This window comes from Rhinichthys klamathensis, unplaced genomic scaffold (genome assembly GCF_029890125.1).
Source record: "Rhinichthys klamathensis goyatoka isolate OS25496 unplaced genomic scaffold, OSU_Roscu_1.1 h1tg000321l_1, whole genome shotgun sequence".
In the NCBI taxonomy this organism is placed as follows: Eukaryota; Metazoa; Chordata; class Actinopteri; order Cypriniformes; family Leuciscidae; genus Rhinichthys; species Rhinichthys klamathensis.
Window position 1 is genome coordinate 651,811 of NW_026606837.1, and position 21,829 is coordinate 673,639.

Sequence of the window (21,829 nt, forward strand, 5' to 3'; positions counted from 1 at the left end):
TACTAGTGCTAGTTAGGTCTCTGGAATGTTCTCTTTCTTTCACAAAATTAAATTTCAACTTTAATCAATATTCTTTCTTTAATTCTTAATTAATTAATTAAGTAGCCATGTAATGAGTGAATGTACTGTAAGTTGGCCAGTATCCTAAAATAAACCCCTTCAGGATGATTCAAAATCATCTTTTACTCTACATTTATCTCTTAAATATATTTAGTATCAGTCTAAATCAGTATCCATGATTTTCCTCGTCACCCATTGGTTTGTTTTACAGGTGCATTGGGGCGGAAAAGTAAAGAAACTACAGTGGAAAACCCTCAGCGTCTTCCTGCCACTCCGGTCCCTACCACACTCCAGGGGTCTCCTCCTCCTCCCTCCCCTCAGCTTTTGATGAGGACGGGCACCGCTACCTCCGAATCTGCTGCCAGTGCCAACGGTACCCACCCTTTTTCCCCCACGGGCATCGGGCCAGACTTCTTTACCCCCGGCATGGCCAGCGTGGGCGCCACGTTCCCCCCACTGGCTGGCAAAATGGCACTCAACTCTCTTCTTCAGAGGCAGCTCATGCAAACCATCTACACCAAAGCCCTCCAGGACCCTTCTCCAAGTTCTGTGCTGTTCGGGCCGCCCCATTACGCTACAACCAACTCTCTCTCCAGCCCCCTACCCCCTCAGTCAGCGGGCAGCCCGGAGGTTAACGGCATGGCGCCCTCCCCCAGCCAGTCGGAGGGCGCGGGCAGTACGTCGGAAGGCGAGGAAATGGACACGGCTGAGATCGCCCGACAGGTCAAGGAGCAGCTGATCAAACACAACATCGGTCAGCGTGTGTTCGGCCATTATGTTCTGGGTCTGTCCCAAGGCTCTGTCAGTGAAATTCTGGCCCGACCCAAACCCTGGAGCAAGTTAACCATCCGTGGCAAAGAGCCGTTTCACAAGATGAAGCACTTCCTGTCTGATGAGCAGAACATCCTGGCGCTGAGGAGCATCCAGGGCAGGCAGAGAGGTCAGTAACAGAGCTTGAGGAAAAGACATAACCTTGTTATCTCAGATGATCTCCCAACTCGTGTTTATTTTCAAACACTATGTATGCGATAAAATGTGCTCTGTAACAGCATGATAAACTTCTCTCATATGTAAGCAACTTCAGCATGGGCACACTAATGTTAGCATTCTCACAGAGCACATATTCCTTTAAAGAGTCAAATCGGATACGTTAAATAGTCAAATATGTGCAATAACGAGAGGGCAGTGCTTTGCGATTGCTGTGATCCAGATGTACCCCTTATGGAAGCTTGTTTCTGCCTCAGAGTAAAAAAAAAAAAATTTGGATTGGGTAATTGTGAGATAAAATTTTAAATATGAACCAAATTAAGACTGTGATTTCTAAAATTTGTGAGATGAAGTGGCAATTGAGACAAAGTTGCATTTGTAAGATATTTGTGATGTTTTTGAGGTGTGAAGTCGTATTTGTGAGCTATTATAGTCACAATTGTGAGGTATGAAGTCTCATTTGTGAGGTATAAATTAATTTATGAAATCTTACATTTACAATTGTGAGTTAGGAAGTCATATTTGTGAGGGATAAAGTCGCAATTGAGTCAAAAGTCAAATTTGTGAAAAGCTCATTTGTGAGGTAAAAAAAGATGCGAGGTATAAAGTTGCATTTGTGAGGTTAAAAATAAGTCACATTTGTAAGGTGTGATGTATAAAGACACAATCGTGAAGTACGAAGTCGCAATTTAATTCATTCATTCATTTTTACTTTGGGTGAAAACAGGCTTCCATGATTCCCTTTCGATAAGCTTTAGGCTAACCCTAACCCTTTCATCCACAATGGAATGGTGCACATAACCTTCAAAATTGAGAGTCTTCGGATAACTACATGAAGCCCATAGAGACTAGATACTAGATTCTGACAGAAACGCTATTAGTACTCAGTTGGCACAGGCGGCTTGTTGATTAGAGCTAAACTTCAGGAGTCTACCCTTTCTTTCCTTTCGGTCTCAGCCTACGGGTGAAGAGGAAGTTCAGAGAGGTTTGCAAGCGTTATGTTTTGCCTCAAGTCTGTGCTTCACAGCTAGAGCGAACAAATCAAGGCCGAGCCCAGCGTGAGCGAGAGTACTTGCATATGAGGGCAGTTGGCTGTGAATCCTTGAAGCCGTGTTGAGCCGAGTCTAAGTTTGTTCAGTCTAGCTGTGAGGCAGTAGTTTTGAAACAGACCCGGAGCTGAAAAAGGCTGACTGTGCTGCCCGTGCGTCTGCACACCGGTTTGGAACGTCTTCAAGGAAGTCTGGTCTGGCTGTCTGCCTCCATAGCGTCGGCTTGTGGTCTCCCATGGGAGTAGGAACTTTGTAAAAACCTTAAAACCCATTCATTCACATCAAAGACCTGGGCTAAAGGAGCACATTAACGTTGAAATAATCACTCGAGTGAGTTCTGCAGGGTGCAGGTGGCTTTCTTTGAGGTCAGACTAGGTCGATTTGTGTTTAAGCTTAACAAACTACCATTCAAAGGATATTTACACTTATCAGTTCATGTAAAGGTATTACTTTGGATTAGAATTACTAAGTGTTTCCAAAACTGACTGTGAAGACATTCTGACATCTATATAAGATCAGAGCTCAACAATAAGAATTCTTTTGCAACACATTTTAAGTGCTTCAGAAAAGGATTTAGGTTTTTGCCCTCCTATTTTTTAGAGAAATATATTATTATTACCCAAAACTTTAAATATTTTTTATGCTTTTCAAAAGAATGTTTCTATATTTATGAAATTAGACGTTTATTTAAAATTAAAGTTTTTTTCTTCAGGTTTTCAAAAAAAAAAAAAAAAAATTCTTCTAAATATTATATTAATTCTTATTATTTGTGTTTGTAATGTCTATTTTTATTGGTGTTTTTAAATGTTTTAATTGTAATCGTGGCAAATATAAAGCTGTCTACTACTATATATTTTTTTTTTTTTATTTAAATTAAACAATATATTAAATGTATTTTTCTGAAAAGCAGAATTTTTGAAAACTATTTATTTAATATTAAACGATAAAAATAAAAATATATTTTCTTCACCAAAGAAAAAAAATTATAATTTAGGTTTTTTATTTGCAGTAAGTTCTAGAAATTATAAAATTACAATATAACTCGCACACACTATACAATATAATGCACACACTTTGTTGGCAAATAATTACATATGGTGCAAATGATGATTCAATGAGATGAAAACTAGTCATTCTTGCAAATACAACAAAACTTAATCTGTCTTTGCTAATATTAGCTAAATAACCATAGTGACACATCTAAATCAGGTGAATTCAAATTCCAAATGCAGCGCATTTGCATGTCATGCAGTGATGCTGCAACACAAGACTGATAGGACAGGTGACATTTCTCTCAACAGGTCTAAAAAAATCTCTCATACTTTGGTCATTCTTATTGTTGAGCCCTGGAGATGATTGGACAACTGACAGCAGAAGTTTAGGGCTTGGTCTTACTTTATTTCTATCTTCCGCCACTTGTTTTCCAACAGAGAACCCAGGCCAGAACCTGAACAGAGTATTTCAGGATGTTCCGAAGCGAAGAACCGGCTCGGAAGGCTCCACACGGCCAGGTCTGTCTCACGCCTTCCCTCTCGTGTTACGAGTTTCTGGAGTGTCAGATCCGCTCTGTCTGTATGTTTTTGTTGTGCTGGTCTGTTTCTTCTCAATCTCTGGCCTGGAATCTGTTGCAAAACAAGTGAGTGAGACAGACAGGGCTGGAAGAAGTCTGACTGGAATTAAAAAAAATCTCGTTCCGTCTGTCTGAAGACAGCTGTTTACAATAAATGCTACACCTTTGACTTCATAGATTAGTTTTCAAACTGTGGAAAAACTTTGTGTGAATGTTATCAAGTCTAAACCAATGTAACTTTCCATCACGGAGGTCCTTGAGAAGTATGTCCTGTTATTTTGTGGTCAGCTTGTGTGTTTATATATGTGTGCGTGTGGCAGAATCCTTCAGGCAGATCCACAGTGCCACCACATTACAACTGGTGGTTGAGTCTCCCCTAGGGCGGCGCTGTGGGTGGCTAGCCTTGTGTGTGTTTCTGTGTGTGTGTGTGTGCGTGAGAGAGAAAGGGCGAGAGAGCATTACTTCCACCTCACACACTTGTCCAGCTGCTCTCATCACACACCAGTGACTCTGACCTTGCCCTGTTGCCCACTGCTCATTGGGCAGTTCCCTCTGCCACCTTTTCCCCCTCTCTCTCTCTCTCTCCATATTTATTATTATTGCGCCGACCCGTCTGATGATACTTCCATACAAGCTCTGTTGTTTCTCATGGACTTTGTCCAAATCTCACCGACTCTTTGTTCTGTGGACTTGTGGAGGACAGGAAAAGGTTTCAGTCCTTACACAGGAAGTGCTGCTGTAGCCAGGGGCAGTGCAGGTGCTGATACACACAGTATTATAGACAAGCAAACGATTGCTAATGGTTTTTTAGTTCTGTGCCGTTGAGTTTGGTTGCTGGATTGCATTTCCATAACATAAAAAAGTGCCAGCCTTATTTTAGCATACCGCATAGATTGTTGTTAAAGTAAGCTTGCGTTTGCACCTGTTCAATCTTGCCGTGCAGAAATAGTTAAGAGCATAGCAATATTTTTTTGCTGTTTTCAATCTAAAAGGTTATATATTGTGCTCCATTTCAGAACTAAACAGATCTATATGTTGTTACACATGATGTCTCACGCACAGCTACATGTCCTTGTTGTGTCTTCACAGGTAACATCACCACGCGGATCCGCACACCTGAGACCGGCTCTGATGAAGCCATCAAGTCCATCTTGGAGCAGGCCAAGAGAGAGTTACAAGTGCAGAAAGCAGGTGAGTCTTTTTATGCCATCAGGAAAACAAGGGTCCTGGCAGTCCAGGATAGGACTCACTTTTGTCACCTGAATACGATCATTCTTGCATTCACTTTTTCTAAATGAGCCAGTAAGTTTTCTGATGTAGAACTGATTGTTGCATCGTCATACTAATATAATACACTACTGTTCAAAAGGTTAGGGTAGGTAAGGGAATTTTTTTTTTTTTAAAGAAATTTGATTAAGCAAGGATGCATTAAATTGTTCAGAAGTAATAAGATAGAAAAAAAATCTTTTGTAGAATTATAAATGACTATCTCAAATGAATGCTGTTCTTTTGAATGTTTTAAAAATAAATTAAGGTTTCTAACAAAATAAAGCAGCGCAACTTTTTTTGAAACATTGATGATGCAGAAACATATCCCGAGCAGTATGTTTCTTGAGCACCAAATCAGCATATTAGAATGTTTTCTGAAGGATCATGTGACACTGAAAATTCAGATTTGCCATTAGAGTAAATGACATTTAAAAATATATCAAAACAGAAAACGGTTATTTTAAATTACAATATTACTGTTTTTACTGTATTTTTGATAAATGCAGCCTTGGTGAGCTTAAGAGACTCCTTTCAAAAAACTTTTGAACAGTAATGTATGTTGGCTAAAACTGTAATTGCAATGTAGATTTTGCACAAGAACTGTCTAAAACAAATGATTATATGAGTCAATAACATACTGAGTCGTATCCTCCCTGTTTTGAGTGTTTAAAATTCCCACTTTTACCTTTTCCTGTCCAAGCTTGTGTAACGGAATTAAACTAACTGTCTCTTCCCCACCTGCCACTACAGACGGCGTGGGGGAGAGGCAACGGCGATCAGGTTACCACAGAGGGTCGGGCAGCTATTTCCAAATATATGCACACAGTCTAAGACTTGGTGAGGTTTTGTGCTGTCTGTTGAAAGTTCCCCCCCAGATTTTACCCTCACGCCAAGAGCGCTACTGCTTCCAATTAACTTCTCACTGTCATAAATCAGTCTGAGTCATGGAGATTTATGACCGATGTATGTTTTATATATATACATCAATGAAAAACCCAGTGTATATACACGTTGAGAAATCTTTTATGATCTAACTCACAGAAAACTGACGTCTTTAAATGTATTATTTGAAACTCTTTACAGAGAGTTCCTTTTGCTATAATATATATATATATATATATATATATATATATATATATATATATATATATATATATATTATAGCATTATATACAGTATATATTACATTTACATTAAACTCCAAATTTATTCTACAGTATTATTGGGTAACATAGGGCAGCAATCTCTTACTGGCAACCCTATGAGTAGTTCATCCAACATGAGAGTTCTGTCATCATTTATTCACCCTCATGTCTTTCCAAACCAGAATAGCTTTCATTCTTCTGTGGAACACAAAAGAAGATGTTTTTGAATGTTAACGCTACTCTTTTCCATGCTATAGAAGTATATGGTCAGGGGCTGTTGATATCCAAAAATAAGAGACATAGGAGTATAAAAACACCATTAGAGTATCATAACAGTAGTCTATATAGCAAAATTGTGCAAAAAGACCAATATTTTGTCATTTTATGAAACTATTTTGTCTTTTTTGAAGCTTGACAGCTTGTGGTAACTATATTCTTTCACTGATATAACAATCTTACATTTTTCTACTTTTGTGTTCCACAGAAGAAAGTAAGTCATATGGGTTTGGAAAACATGAGGATGAGTACATAATGCCAGAATAGTTATTTTTATGTAGGCTGTTTTTTGAGCAATAATATGGTGATTTCTTGGTAAAACAGATTGTGACCACTTACATGTTGTCTTCTGTTCCTGCAGTTGAGAATTCTCAGCCTCCGTCCTCCTCCAGCAACTCTGACGAGAACATTCGCTCCATCCTTGAGCAGGCTCGGAGGGAGATGGAGGCCCAGCAGGTGGCTCTGGAGCCCGTATTGAAGGCCAGCTCTATGGCCCCGACAGATCTCTCGCTGCTGGGCTCAAAGCTCCTGGGCTCCCCGCTCTCCACTCTCCCCTACACCCCAATTGCTCAGTCTCTGAAAAAGCCCTCCACCTCTCCTCTCCTGGACTTCCACAGTGGGGTGAAGAAGGAGATGGGTGAGGTGGCCGTGTCAGATATGGGGCTGGACGGGGTGCCCAAGCTCGGACGTCTCTCTGAGAGTGGAGGAGGTGTAGGTGGGGGTTCTTGGAGGGAACACTGGTGGAGCACAGGTCTTTCTGAGCGCCGCGGAACCGGGCAGACCTCCGTTAGTGAAGATGTCCACAGCCAAGAGGATAGCAAGGAGGTATAGTGCATTATTAGTAAATTTTTTATGCCACATATCCCCAAATATTATAGAAATACACACACACACACATATCTATCTATCTATCTATCTGTCTGTCTGTCTGTCTATCCATCCATCTATCAATATTTATATATATATATTTATATATATTAGAGATGCACCGATTGATCGGCTGGTGACCGGAATTGGCCGATTTTCACGTGATCGGCCATGACCGGCAACCGGCCGGTCAGTCTGACATATGCCGATTTTATGCCGGTCAAAATGCACTCGCATTGCATGCATGATTAACATCGCGCAACATCAGCATCACACTTGCACACGGAACACACATGTAGGAAACCTTTTTTCGGCGTGCATGTTAATCAACGAGTGCATTCACACCGGGAGCAGGAGCAGCGCGTGAGCGTCGAGCAGGAGCGTCGCATGAGCAGCAGTGAAGCGGTTTCGGCGCCGAGTCTATTTTTACTGCGCTGCGCTGCTCACGCTCAGTTAAAGTGAAAGCACACTTTTGATGGACAAAATAAATATGAGTTCACACAAAAAGTGCCCAAAATGCACAGAATTTGCATGTCTAGTGTGTTTTAACAAGAACTGGAATAGGCTATGTCAGAAATTAAAATGAAGACTCTTTATAGAAAATATTAGAAATTTTACCCATTTAAACTTGTTTTTATTATTCAGTTTGGGTAAAAGTATATGGTGTTTTATAAATAAAAAAAATATATAGAAAATAAATATTTGTGTTATTGAAAATAAAAAAAGTGGTTAGAAAAAATAAAATCGGAGTCGGCTAAAATCGGCATCGGCAGGTCAAACTCAATGAAAATCAGAAATCGGAATCGGCCTAGAAAATTGTAATCGGTGCATCTCTAATATATATGTATATTTATGTGTGTTATTTTAGTATTAGTTATATAATATTATGGTATTTTGAAGTATTATGATTTAAAGCTTATATTTTTGTTTTCATTTTATTTTAGTTTAAGTCATCTTATGTGCTTTTGTCATTTTTATTTGTTTTTTCCCCCCAATATTTTTATTTAGCTTGAATTTATTTTTATTTTTTTTCAGATTTAGTTATTTTACTACTTTTTTAATTACTTTCCAGGACAACATTTTTATCATTTATATATATATATATATTTTATGTTTATTTCAATTAACAAAAACAATTTTAATCGCTTGTTTTAGTTGTATTTTGTTAATAAGTTGACTATATATCTATGCATCATTAGAGTACAATACAATACAATAAAATAATTGTGATTAATGTCATGATTTCAGACCAGTCTTTAGAGAGCAGAATATAGAAACTGAAAAAATAATATTAATGTTAAATTCTGTTTGTGTGTGTAATCTATGCTGAGCATCTATATTGCATACAGGGAATACTATTTCATCCATAAGTTCTGAATTTACTTCAGTCAGAATAATTCCGTACTTGCACACTATGCAGTTCCCTCATGTTTAACCCCAACTCTGTTACTCTTTGTCCCCACCAGAAGCTCCCTCGGCTGGGCAGCACCGCGCCCGTGGCTCCTGCTTCCTCCTTGGATTACTGGAAGGACTGGCCCAGCTCAGAGTCCCCGTACTCACAAAGTTCAGAGCTTAGTCTGCAGATGCCCAGCGGCAGCGAGACCCCTCAGAGCAGCCCACTGCCTTCCTCCTCGCCTTTACTGTCCCTCCCCAAAGTCGCCAAACCCGTGGTGCCCCCACTCACCCCCGAGCAGTACGAGTACTACATGTACCAGGAAGTGGACACTGTCGATCTCACACAGCAAGTCAAAGACAAACTAGCCAAGAATGGCATCTGCCAGCGGATCTTTGGCGAGAAGGTCAGTGCTTTTCACATCAGATACGCTTCCATTGATTACCCATCCTTCGTTCTGCTAAGAAATGATTTGAGCGCTTGTGTGTCGGTTTCTTTTTTATACTCCATGCAAATGTATCACTTTGTAATACCAGCTGCATCTTTCTTCTTATTGCATCATAAAATATCTTCATATTAGTTTCAGGGCTGTTTTTCTCTGAATCTCATGTACCGTATCCCCTGTGTGTTTGTGTGCGGGTTGCAGGTGCTGGGCCTCTCTCAGGGGAGCGTGAGCGACATGCTCTCTCGGCCGAAGCACTGGAGCAAGCTCACGCAGAAAGGAAGAGAGCCGTTTATACGCATGCAGTTATGGCTGAACGGCGAGCTGGGCCAGGCACTGATGCCAATGCCCGGACAGACACAAGGTAACATCCAGACACTGTTTACCATCACACACTCATGTGCACAGAGGAACTCTTTCTACAAAGCATCATAGGAGAAAATGCAATCACTCTGTGGCAAAATTTCCCGGTTCTTGAGAAAAGCAAAAAAGAGCAGTTTTCAATTTGGAGCTTCATTCAAATTTACCTGAAAATGACCAAAAAGTTGAGGAGTGGATCAGGTCAAACTTTATCCTGATTTATGATAGTTCATAGATTAAAATTAAATTAAATTAATAAATAAATTAGTAAAATATTATCAAATAAAACAAAATTCTTTTGATTGCATTTTTGTCTATTAATTAATTATTATTAATTTTTTTTTAAATCTGATCAATGTCAAATATAATTTATTGTGGTAAAATGTGTCAAGCAGTAAAATTACACATTGATGCATCCTTCATGCATTTACTTATTTTATTTTATGTGGCAAATTTCTCATGCTTCAGAAGTGTTGCATCGCAAGTGTTGCATACGTGCAAGAATGTGTTACACGTCTGGAAATTTCACATTCTGAAAATAGTTTAAACTGATTTTGTCCTCATTTTGTGAAGTGATGATATCACTTAGATAATAACTTTAACACGCATTATTTCATGCTCTGCAGATCAGTAGTGGCAGAGAACCCGGAAGTTCTTGTGTGAGTTCTTGTGTGACCTCAGTATAGTTTCATCTATACAAAGAAACATGCATAGTGGCTCAAGACGGATGTGAAAGAGCTTCTCGTTCTGATGTGGCTTTGGTTTCTTGGTTTCACTACTCACATCCTGAGCAGTCATCAAAGCCGCCATTCATTCGGCTTTCTTATCGTTTGGCATGGGCGTTTGAGAAAGCAAAACTCTCCCTCCTATCTCTTTTTCGCCTATCACATCCTCTTCTCCTCGCCAAAATTAGATTACTCTAAAATACAGTATCTAGCTCCGAAAGTATCGCAGGAAGAAAAGCAAGCTGCCTGGTCTCTCATGTTGAGATTGCCAATTTTTGACACTACAAAACACCTTTTTTTTTCTTGATGTATATCTTGTTTGATTTCAGAAGTTTAATTTTGACTTAAATGGATGGCTTATAATATCTCTGTTTAATACAGGGCACTCTGAGAACCAGTAAAAAAAAAAGAAGAAGAAAAACATTATTTCCTGAAAATGCTAATGGCTGCATTGCTTTAATGGTTTGACTAATACTGGTTTTAGCCTGGCTTGAATAAATAACCGAGGGCAAACCAAATCTCAGTGTATTTCTTCAATAGTTTAGCCAGCTGTACCTCATTCGGCCCTACGGTGGGAGAATTTAAATAACTCATGACTAAATGGATGCAGGATCATACTGTTGACCCACTTTTAGTGTGCAAACGTTATGCTAGGATAACAGCATTCTGTTGATCGATTTCAGATGTTTATCAAAGCGCTACGTAATCATTAGCACTTATGTTTAGGGGCTTGTTCAATCCCTAACCCTTAGCATCACACTTTGGTGCGTTATTCTTCCCGCATTGTTTGTGCTACAGACCTGAATGATAACTGAAACTGACTTTCCTAAGCTATCATATTTATGGATGTAAAAATCTAGTTATTATTTTGCAGTTCAAGGCCTTTTTAAAACCCGTCATGCCGTTTATTAGCAGTCATCAATTTTTATATTTCCATTGACCTGAATTTCAAGGAAAGGCATTGGGGGGTTGGGTTAAATCGCTGCAGCGTGGATGGGGAGGGGGTCTGTCTCATAGGGGCCATCCAGAAAAGGCCCCCTGGGCTCTCTCAAGGGCCTCCTTGAGCTGTTGTAATCAATTAGCCCATCAGTGCTGGAATATATGATAATTACCCGCCTCTCCTCCTCTGTGACTGGCTGCCGAACGCACCATCATGCTCCAGTGGCTGATTAATATGCAAATAATCAGCCGATGGAATGATAAATTGGAGTCAAGCTGTGCGTGTGAGTGCGAGGCCGATTATGATGAATAGCACTTGCTCGCTGTCCTACTTAAAGAAGCTTTTCTCTGTCATTTTTACCACAAATTAAGCCGAGTAATATATACATTATAGCAATGAGTTCAGCAAGAGGTGGGGAAAAAAAGGAATAGGAAATTATCAACTTTGAACTGAGGCTGTTAACTTAAACAGAATTGTAAATGTCAGACCATCTTCTTGTTTAATCCAACCTGGGAAGAATTTAAAGGGACCTTTGTTAACCATACACGAAGACAAAAACACAAGGTTATTGTAATTTTGAAATATTCCCTTGTTTTTTAAAGGGATAGTCCACCCAAAAATGAAAACTCTGTCATCATTTACTCACCCTCAAGTGGTTGCAAACCTGTATGAGTTTCTTTCTTCTGCTGAACACAAAGGAAGATATTTTGAAGAACGATTGGACCTTTGGCACCATTGACTTCCATAGTATTTTTTTTTTTCTACTATGGAAGTCAATGGTGCCAAACAACTGTTTGGTTCCAATCGTTCTTCAAAATATCTTCCTTTGTGTTCAGCAGAAGAAAGAAACTCATACAGGTTTGCAACCACTTGAGGGTGAGTAAATGATTATCCCTTTAAGCCTTTACATTTCATTACATTACGTTACATTGGAAATATAAGAAATCTTGTATGCTCACCAAGGCTGCATTTATTTGATCAAAAATACGGTAAAATCAGTAATATTATGAAATATTACAATTTAAAATAACTTTTTATTTTAATATATTTTAAAATGTAATTTATTATTGTGATAGAAAAGCTGATTTATTAAATGTATTAACTGATTTATTAAACATTAACATTATAAATGCTTTTACTGTCACTTTTGATCAATTTAAAGGCTTTGTTGAATAAAAATATCAATTTCTTAAATAAAAAAAATCTTATTCAGGCAAATTTTTGATTATATATTTTGTATACACTTTTATGTTTTGGTATTACTTTGTTTTGGTTTTTAGTTTCAGTATAGTTTTAGTTTTCAACCCCTTTAAAAATATTATTTATTGTGATGATGTGGTTTTCACATTTACCTGCCTGGAAACATCACATACAGGAAATAAACCATGATTGCTTGTTTTATATTTATCAAAAACACCCTTCCTCTCGTATAGGGTGAAAGAATACATCAATATAAAAGCTTTTTTTTTTTTTTTTTAACTCATTTTTTTTTTTTCACTTTTTATTTTGTCTTTTATTTTTTATGAGCAGAACTCTAGTAACCTTGGCATAAGGATATATGTTTACACATACATTCATCCGGTGACGTGCCAGTGTGGATAGTTGGGGCAAAAGTGTGTTTAAATGAACTGGCCAGGCTTGACCGATTTGCCAGATAATCTGAACAGCAGGCACCATAATGGCCCGAGCTTTAGAGGGTCTGTAATGGGTTTCTTTCTTCCAGCTGCCCTGTTCTGTGCCTCACAGCTTTCAGCACGGAGCACTTAGCACTGAGCTAATGCACCTCAGCGAAAAGAAAAAAAAACTGCAAATGGTGGCAGGACACAGGAAAGAGCCTGAATGTGGATTTAAAATGGGACGTTTTTGATGACTCAGATTGATTTAGGTCAAGTGATTGATACAGTATATGCTGGTTTATAGAAGGAGATGAGTCTGTTATTGCTTAAAAATAGAGGAGTACTTCACCTGGAAATGAAACTTTGTCATAATTTACTCACCCTTATGTCGTTCCAAACCAGCATGACTTTCTTTCATCCTTTGTAACTGCACAGAAAACCACTACGTTCTTCAAAAATGTTTGTTTTGTTTTGTGCTGACTTTGCCAAAGAAAGAAAGTCATACAGGTTGGTAATGACACTGTGGCGAGGAAATAATCATTTTCATTTTTTGGCTGAACTATCCTTTTCAGATAAGCCATGTGGGAAAATTTAAAAAAGCAAGTTACACACTAAAGGTTAAAAAAAAAGACTATGTAGATGTGGTTGCAACACCACGCACGGTTCTTCCTGTTCGCTTTCCGTTGTCCTCTAGCAAGTGTCCTGTATATTGCCTGTCCTTACTGACCCTCATTAGGACGACACACTCAACCAGGCTAAAACAAGCTCTCCTCCAGGGTGTGTGTGTATGTGTATGCATAGGTGTGTGTGTGTGTGTGTGAGTGAGTGAGTTGAAGAGCACTACATTGACCCCTCATCAGTCTCTCCAGATCCGCTTCTCTGAATGTCAGTTCGTCCTTGCGATCGTCCAATCAGAACCCATATAAGATTAGACCGCGCTGTAGTTTGAGGTGAGAGCGTGTCGATCGGATATTTTCGGGCCCGTTCGGGTTTAAACCTGTTGTGCGCCAATGAGACTCAATCTCATCATGCATCAAAATTAGGGCCGGACAGATGTAGGCTTTCACGTTTGCGCCGCTTATTCCAGCTCAGCGTGTGTGTGTGTGCGCTCAGCTACCACATGTGTAGCTGCATTAACCAGCTGTTGGTCCAGATGCGGTCGCCCCTCCCGTCCTCTTTATCACACGCATACGCACTGGTTACTTGCAGCATGTCACAGGAACATCCTGTCATTCCTGCTCGTGTCCCTAAAACACCTCCTACCTCCCTCGTTCCCCTCCCACACACACACACACAGACCATGCCGCCAGTCAAACTGTCACCAGGCTGTGCGTGGTCTTGCTGCAGATCTGATATGACTGCCTGCTCCCTGCCTTGAGCGCCCTGCTCTCTGCTTGCCGTGTCCCCCAGCTCGGCAGGCAGCTAATCCAAACTGACGCTCCCTCCCGATGCTCTCTTCACCACCAGCACTGCACTGCACTGCCACAGCAAACCAATCAGAGAGTCGAGCTGAAAGGGCTAGAGGAAGATGGGAAATGAAAGGGAAGAGTATTAGAGAGCGTGTTAGGTGCTTGATGTCTACGTATTAAAGGAACAATTCACCCAAAATGAAGATGCGCTCATTATTTACTCGCTCTTATGTCGTTTTACACACATGTATCTCTTTCTATTTTCTGTTAAACACAAAATAAATGAAAGCGAATGTTTGTTGATGAAATCAGAATTTAAGCTCATGTTTCTAGATGTTCACAGTACTTTAAATATCAGTCCGATTACACAATTTGTTATATATAAAATATATTCATTATTATTCATTCTAATTCGTTGTTAATATTAGTTTTTAAAATGTAACCCTTTTTATTCAAAAATATATTTAAAAATGTACATATAAAAAAATAAAGATGCATAAGTTTGGTACAAAAATGAGGGAAAAAAATTGTTGGTAAGATTTTTTATGTTTTTGAAAGACTTCTATTTTCACCAAGGCTGCATTTATTTGATCAAAAATTAGGCTGATTTGGTGCTCAAGAAACATATCTTTATTGATATAAATTATCAAAACAGTTGTGCTACTTAATATTTTTGTGGAATCATTTGATGAATATAATGTTTAAAAAAAGAAGAGCATTTATTTGCAATAGAAACTACACTGTCACTTTTGATCAATTTAATGTCCTTGCTAAATATAAATTATTAATTTGTTTAAAAAATCTTACTGATCCCAAGCATTGGAACTATGGTGTATTTTCGGCCTTGCAGCTTGGAGATTCTTCAATAAAATATATTTTTTCTGTTTCATGAAAGTTTCATTGTTGGAAGAGCTAACTCGGTATGAACATATTCATTCTCAGAACACCAAACACGTTTAACTCCCTTCCTCAATTTATTTGTCTCATTATGCTTCAAGAGAAGCTGTGACTTGGCATGACATGATGCATCTGTCACTGTCCATCACTTCCTGTTGCTGAGCAGGAGGACCTTGGTTGGGGTTACGGTTTCATTGGCTACTCACTCCATATTTAGACAGATCTTCATTCAGGCCTTCTGTCGATAAATAATGCCCAGCCAACGGACGAGGTCATGTGCTGCGTTGGCGCAACGTCTTAATTCGGTTCCTCTCGTTTCCATAGAGATTACTCCGAAGACCTCAGCCAGCTGCAGTCCTGCCCCAGAATCCCCTCTGAGTTCAGCTGAGGAGTCGGTAAAAAGCCAGCAGGAGGAGCAGATATGCCAAGCGTCCATCCAGGAACCCAGTGAAACTTCCGAGTCCCAGCCTGGCACGCCTCTACCGTTACCTCTGCCGGGACACGGGGGTCTTAGCATACAAGAGATGGTGGCAATGTCACCCGAGCTGGACACCTACGCCATCACTAAGAAAGTAAAAGAAGTTCTCACAGATAACAACCTTGGTGAGTGTGTTCAATAAACCCAATGGTGTCCAGTGTACCCCAGTGAACAAAATTTGGATTAGCTCTAATCTACTCATAATTTATAGCTAGTTAAACTACAGACATTCTACGTTCTGAAAAAGTAATCCTACTCTATAGGACTCGTGGTTGACTAGTTGAGAATTCTAGAGTAATTCCTAGTTTTTTTTTTCTATATTTTTGCAGCTGTTTTTTGTACATTTTATCATGTAATTTTTTAATATATAAATTATAAAATTATAAAATATAAAAAAAAAATATATATATATATACTAGAACTTTTTAATAACTTTAATGTAGAAAATATTATTTTAAAATGTTTATATAAATTAACATTAACAAACATTAAATTAACATCGCAAACAATATACAAGTATACATAAAAACATACAAGACAATACTAAAACAAATCAACAACAATCATTGCATTTAAAATTTGAACAGCATTGGACACAAAAGGTAACTGAAAAACTTTCTTCATTGCATGTGGTCTCCCTGATGGCAACAGGTGAAACTCACCATGAAGAGGGTGAGACACATCCCCTACTATCACTAAAGCCTTTTGCTTGATTTTACATTTTATGTGTATAGATCATTCAGATTTTTCTGTGTCTTGCCAAATATCTTACTGGCTTCATTTACAATCTTGGACAGCATGACCCTGTTTTTGACACTCAAATTACCATACCATGAGGTCATGTTAAAAGTTAAAATACTTTAACGAAATTTGCATAGACCATTTCAAGTGATTTAACCTCCTGATGAAATACAACCTTTGTTGAGGTTTCTTGCGAATGCTGTCAGTATTCTCTATAAAACTAAATTGAGCATCTATGGGTAGGCGGCTTCACAACAGCTTTGGCACCTATGCTCTGTTGTTATGCATCATCATCAGTGTTCCGCGTTCTCATTGCTGGAATATGGGAGATTTCATGCGCAAGGGAAAGTGGTCCGTAAATTGCTTGTTCAAGTTGAAAAGTTTGACGTTTTTTAGATATCGATCACTGAAAAAACACACTGTATTTGAAACAAAACTAACTAGACTAAATCAAATGGAAAAAATTCAAATGGTTGTTAATTTGCATTATTTCAACTTATTTTTGCAAGAATACTGATTATTTTTATTTCTTATACGTTTTATTTAGTTTATTATATTTTACATATATTTTATTATAATAGGCTACTTGCATTTATATTTATTATGCTTATGTTTCATTTATAATACTTATATTTATATTTAATATATTATACTTTTTAAAAAATGTATTTATACATTTTTATTTTACTAATACTTCCGGAACCAACGCACTCTAATAAATAGTATGTTACGTATCGTAACGTACAGTTAAGCTATAATTGGTTGTTTTCGTTTACAAATAAGGTAGAAAAATTGCCACACATAAATCGACAATAATCGTATTTTTTATTTGTCGTCCATGATTTAGATTTGTCAGAAGCATCCAGCATACATTTAATAGATACAGTACATCATGTTCTTGTCCTAGAGAGACGATACATTTAATAATGGCTCTCCACGTGAGAGGACAGGTGGAGGACAGGTTGGCCCTGCTTTAGCACTTAATGGCCGTCCACTCCGACTGTCCCTGCCATAATTAATGAGAGGTCGAACGAGAATGCCACACTGGACACAGCTACTTTCTCCTTCACGGTTTGTTTTAACTCGCATCAACCGTTGTCCTTATGTTCAAACGAGAATTGACCAAAAACACCAGTACTTTGTCTTTGTGAACTTAGTGTGTTTACACTTTCTTCTTTTATAGTCATGTGATCACACACACAATATAACAAAGGAAAGTACGGATATATCGCACAGACGATACCTCAGCGTGATACTGTGACAGTCTCTTTCATCTCGCAGATTCTCATTTCCCGACGCGATGTTTGTCTCGGGAGCAACAAAGATTTGTTGTGCTCTGTAGTGGTATTGACCTGTATAAAGTGCAAAATGTAAAGACAGCTGTGTTGATACGAGTCTACGGGGAGAGAGAGAGAGAGAAGTAATCTTCTGGGATCTCAGGCTTTTGTTTTACTCTGGGGAACATTTCCTTTTTGAACATAGATGGATCGCAGTTATTGTTGAGAGGATTCAGGTGCCTTTTATTTAGGTTAAAAAAAAAAGAAAAAACGTTGAAAGCTTAAGCGCCCGTTGAAAACAGTTTGAAAGCACCTTGAAAACAGTTTGAAAGTGCCTTGTCTTAAAGGTGGAGGTTAAAAGCGAAATCAGCAGGGTTTGTTTGATCAAACTTTGATGCCATATTACAATAAAAGCATGTTCTTAAATACATTTTATGTTTTTTTTTAATAGTAATATTGGCCCAGAATAAATATTACAGTGGCCTCAAAACACATTTAGACACTTAAGAAAGTTAAACTGTATGAATGTCTTCCATTATATAACAAAATGTCAAACCAAGTGACATTTTTCCCCACGAGAAAAATAGCTCAAAATACATTAAGTAAAACATTACACAAAAAAAGGTTTGTTAATGATAAAACAATAAATGGTAAAATGTTGTTTGGACACTTTCAGGTCGTCCAGCATGAGTGGAAAATGTTGACATGAAGGTTTCTTGACGGATACGATTGTCTGTGTTTACAGGCCAGCGTCTGTTTGGAGAGAGCATTCTGGGTTTGACGCAGGGCTCTGTGTCTGATCTGCTGGCCCGGCCCAAGCCCTGGCATAAGCTCAGCCTGAAGGGGCGAGAGCCGTTTGTACGCATGCAGCTATGGCTGAGCGACCCGCGCAACGTGGAGAAACTCATGGACATGAAACGGATGGAAAAGAAAGGTAACCTCTCCTCTAAAGGCATCTGCCGCAATCTGGCCGCACACCAGCAAAGACCTGTTTGCAATTGTCTGTGTTGTTTCAGAATGTTTTTATTTCACTGTTTATTAAAGTGCTTCACAGTTTGTTCAGTGTCGGTTTAGTTGGCAGGTCTTTTCAGGACGTTTGAAAGACTTCTGTCTGACTCTGGTGTGGGATTTTATTCATCTTTTCTTGTTTTATCGCTTGACGTTGGAGCTGTGGTGCAGCAGATAGCTTGATCCATTGTGCTCACTTGGGTTGAGTTCGGCTTGTGCTCGTTTTTTTTCACTAACAAAGTGCTGGTGCCCAATCTGGGCCTGTTCCATATGAAGAGAAGGAGGCTCAGGGACAGAAAAAGGGTGCAGGATAATGTCCTTAACACATTTCATTTTTTAAAAGAACTGCTCAATCTGGCTACATTGATGCAAAAACAAAACTTATAATTAACAGAACAATCTGACTTTTTGTTATTCTGCAAAATTACTTCAGCCACTTTAAAATCTCAAATAATGTTGTTGTTTTTTTTATTAAAAATGGGATATGTAAAATGATTGTATTATTTTCAAGTTGCTTCTGGCCGTTACGGTATGGAGGACCAACTCTACCATATTTAAAAATAAATACAGAAATAAATAAATGCTCAATAAATAAATAAGCATACATTTAATTGCCCCAAAAAATACAATAAACAAATAAATGTAGGTAGAAATTAAATTATACAGTGAGACATAAATGTATATATCTCTTTTAATTAGCTTCTTTATTTATTCACCTCTGTAATAATTACCTTATTTATTTATTGTCCGTTATAATCTTCAACTTTATTTATTAATTACTTTTTTTTTTTAAGTATTTATTTATGTGCATGTTATAATATTTTTGTCTGTTTTATTCTTCCTTTGTATTTTTTTACCCTATTTATTTCTTCAATGCCATTTATTTCTGCCTGTCGTTTTTACATTTCTGTATGCATTTCTGCCTCATTATGCAAATGAGGAGGGGCTGTGTCTTAAGGGGTCAACTTCTGCCCATTGGTTGGTTAGCATTTTACTGCATCGGTCGAATCTACATGCCACCGGCCGCGATTTTTTTAATTTTTTTTGCAGGGTGGTAGGGGAAGACTCATTAATATTCATTAGGGAACTCATCCCTGATTGTCAATTTAAAATATACATTTTAAAGTCAAGAAAGTCGCAGTTTGATGTAAAACTGTTGAGGTATAAGACTGTGAAAATACGTAATTAAAAAGACTACAAACCCAAAAGGCGCACATTTTCTCTCAATGAATGAAGCTAACTTTACTGAAGCTAACATCTGTCATTTGTTCTATAGTCTTACGTTATAATCGTAACGTTACGCCGTCATGCCTGAGTGTTTTGTACCAGACTGCACACACACGAGCAGCGGATCTCGCTCGTTGTTTCGCTTCCCGGGAGATGTAGTTCATTGAGTGATTTTCACATAAAACTAAATGTCACTCTTCTGTTTTATGACAAACTGCGACTTTCTTGACTTTCATAATTATCTTTTAATTTGACAAACATCATATGTGTAATTCAGGGCACAGTTCAGACGGAATAAAAAGATAAGTTGTCTCTCGCCATTGACTACCATACATATTTTTTCCGAAATAAGGTCCCATGAGCCGGAAGCGGAGGGGAGGGGCTTAAGCTCTCTATGGGCAGAAGTTGACCCCTTAAGACACAGCCCCTCCTCATTTGCATAATGAGGCAGAAATGCATACAGAAATGTAGAAACGACAGGCAGAAATAAATAGCATTGAAGAAATAAATAGGGTAAAAAAATACAAAGGAAGAATAAAACAGACAAAAATATTATAACATGCACATAAATAAATACTTAAAAAAATAAGTAATTAATAAATAAAGTTGAAGATTATAATGGACAATAAATAAATAAGGTAATTATTACAAAGGTGAATAAATAAAGAAGCTAATTAAAGAGATATATACATTTATGTCTCACTGTATAATTTAATTTCTACCTACATTTATTTGTTTATTGTATTTTTTGGGGCAATTCATTGTATGCTTATTTATTTATTTCTGTATTTATTTTTAAATGTGGTAGAGTTGGTCCTCCATAGTTACGGCAGCTTATGGTAGATTAAAGACGCAGAATTACGCTACCGTTCAAAAAGTACGTATTTTTTTATTTGTTATTTTTAAATAAGTCTCTTATGCTCATCAAGGCTGCATTTACTTGATCAAAAATACAGTAAAAACAGGAATATTATGAAATATTACTACAATCTTAAATAACTTTTTAAATATTAAAGAAAATTATTTATTCCTGTGATGGCAACGCTGAATTTTCAGCATCATTACTCCAGTCTTCAGTGTCACATGAATAGTATTCTTTAATGAATAGAAAGTTGAACAGCATTTATTCTACATTTTGTAACACTATACATGTTTTTTTGTCACTTTTGATTGATTTAATGAATTCTTGCTTTTGATTTGAATGTTAGTGTAAATGAGTTTGTTACATTTGTAACAATATAACAAATGTTACATGTTCGAAGCTACAAGTAATACTAATAAATGAAGACTTGTTCTTACATCTTTACAATTACAGAAAAAAAAGCCCAGCATCTGTGTATTTTTCTGCAGAACGCCAGCCCCCTTGGTCATGTGTCCATATTTACATTCAGCACCTGCTAATTATCGGCAAGCGTGCGCTTGTGTTTATCCAGTATTGATTCCGGCAGGCGCAGGAGTTGCAGAAAACAATCTTTAAGCTGCCTCTCGTCAGCGCGCCTCACTTTAATGTGAAGAGATGCGCGAGATGCCGGAGATGAGCCGGTCAGGCAGAGGGAGGCCTGATGGGCTGTTTGATTGCTCTTTTTTTCCCTCTTTAATAGCCCAGATGTGTCCTCTGGCTGCCGAATAGGCCGCACATGCTCTGTAAGGCCGCTCGTCGCTCCGCTGTCTGGATTGATGAGGGTGGGAGATGTCAGTTCCATGATCGGCTGTGACAGGCTGACGGCTCTGTGGGGCTGGCTTACTTAAAGTCCACTGCACCCAGCGCCGGGCCCGCACGCCTGCGAGCTTGCAGCAGGCCAAGTGAACATTCCTGGAGTCATTAGGCCTGTTTAACACTCCTCTCGGGCTAAAAGTGACATTACTGGTGCTCCCTGGGTGACGATGACGATGATGGTTTTGTTATGAGTCAGGCTTTGCGGTTTGTGTGCGTGGAGCGGGCGAAACTCGGGGGGACCTCCTCATTAGAGTGAAACTGGCTCCACCATTTACCCCTAAAGCCCACTGTGTGCTTGCCAGGGACAGAAAGCAACAGCTTTGCTGTCATGTTCTTTCTATCTGTTTTTGTCTCTCTCTCTCCACCTCGCTGTCTT

General features: G+C 38.4%; 1 protein-coding gene across 12 annotated transcripts in view; it reads left to right on the forward strand.

Annotated features, from left to right (window-relative positions):
- cux1a (cut-like homeobox 1a) overlaps positions 1-21,829 on the forward strand; it is a 123,927-nt gene that overhangs the window by 93,737 nt on the left and 8,361 nt on the right. For 4 of the 12 annotated variants that reach the window (XM_056271560.1, XM_056271554.1, XM_056271555.1 and 1 more), the window contains 10 exons: positions 272-1,000; positions 3,527-3,607; positions 4,756-4,857; positions 5,686-5,772; positions 6,718-7,181; positions 8,690-9,022; positions 9,263-9,422; positions 15,330-15,608; positions 16,135-16,155; positions 18,247-18,435. In XM_056271560.1, the coding sequence (XP_056127535.1) occupies positions 272-1,000; positions 3,527-3,607; positions 4,756-4,857; positions 5,686-5,772; positions 6,718-7,181; positions 8,690-9,022; positions 9,263-9,422; positions 15,330-15,608; positions 16,135-16,155; positions 18,247-18,435 (2,445 nt within the window). The remainder of the gene's footprint in view (positions 1-271; positions 1,001-3,526; positions 3,608-4,755; positions 4,858-5,685; positions 5,773-6,717; positions 7,182-8,689; positions 9,023-9,262; positions 9,423-15,329; positions 15,609-16,134; positions 16,156-18,246; positions 18,436-21,829) is intronic. The other 8 variants (XM_056271557.1, XM_056271563.1, XM_056271558.1 and 5 more) reach the window with 7 other exon arrangements.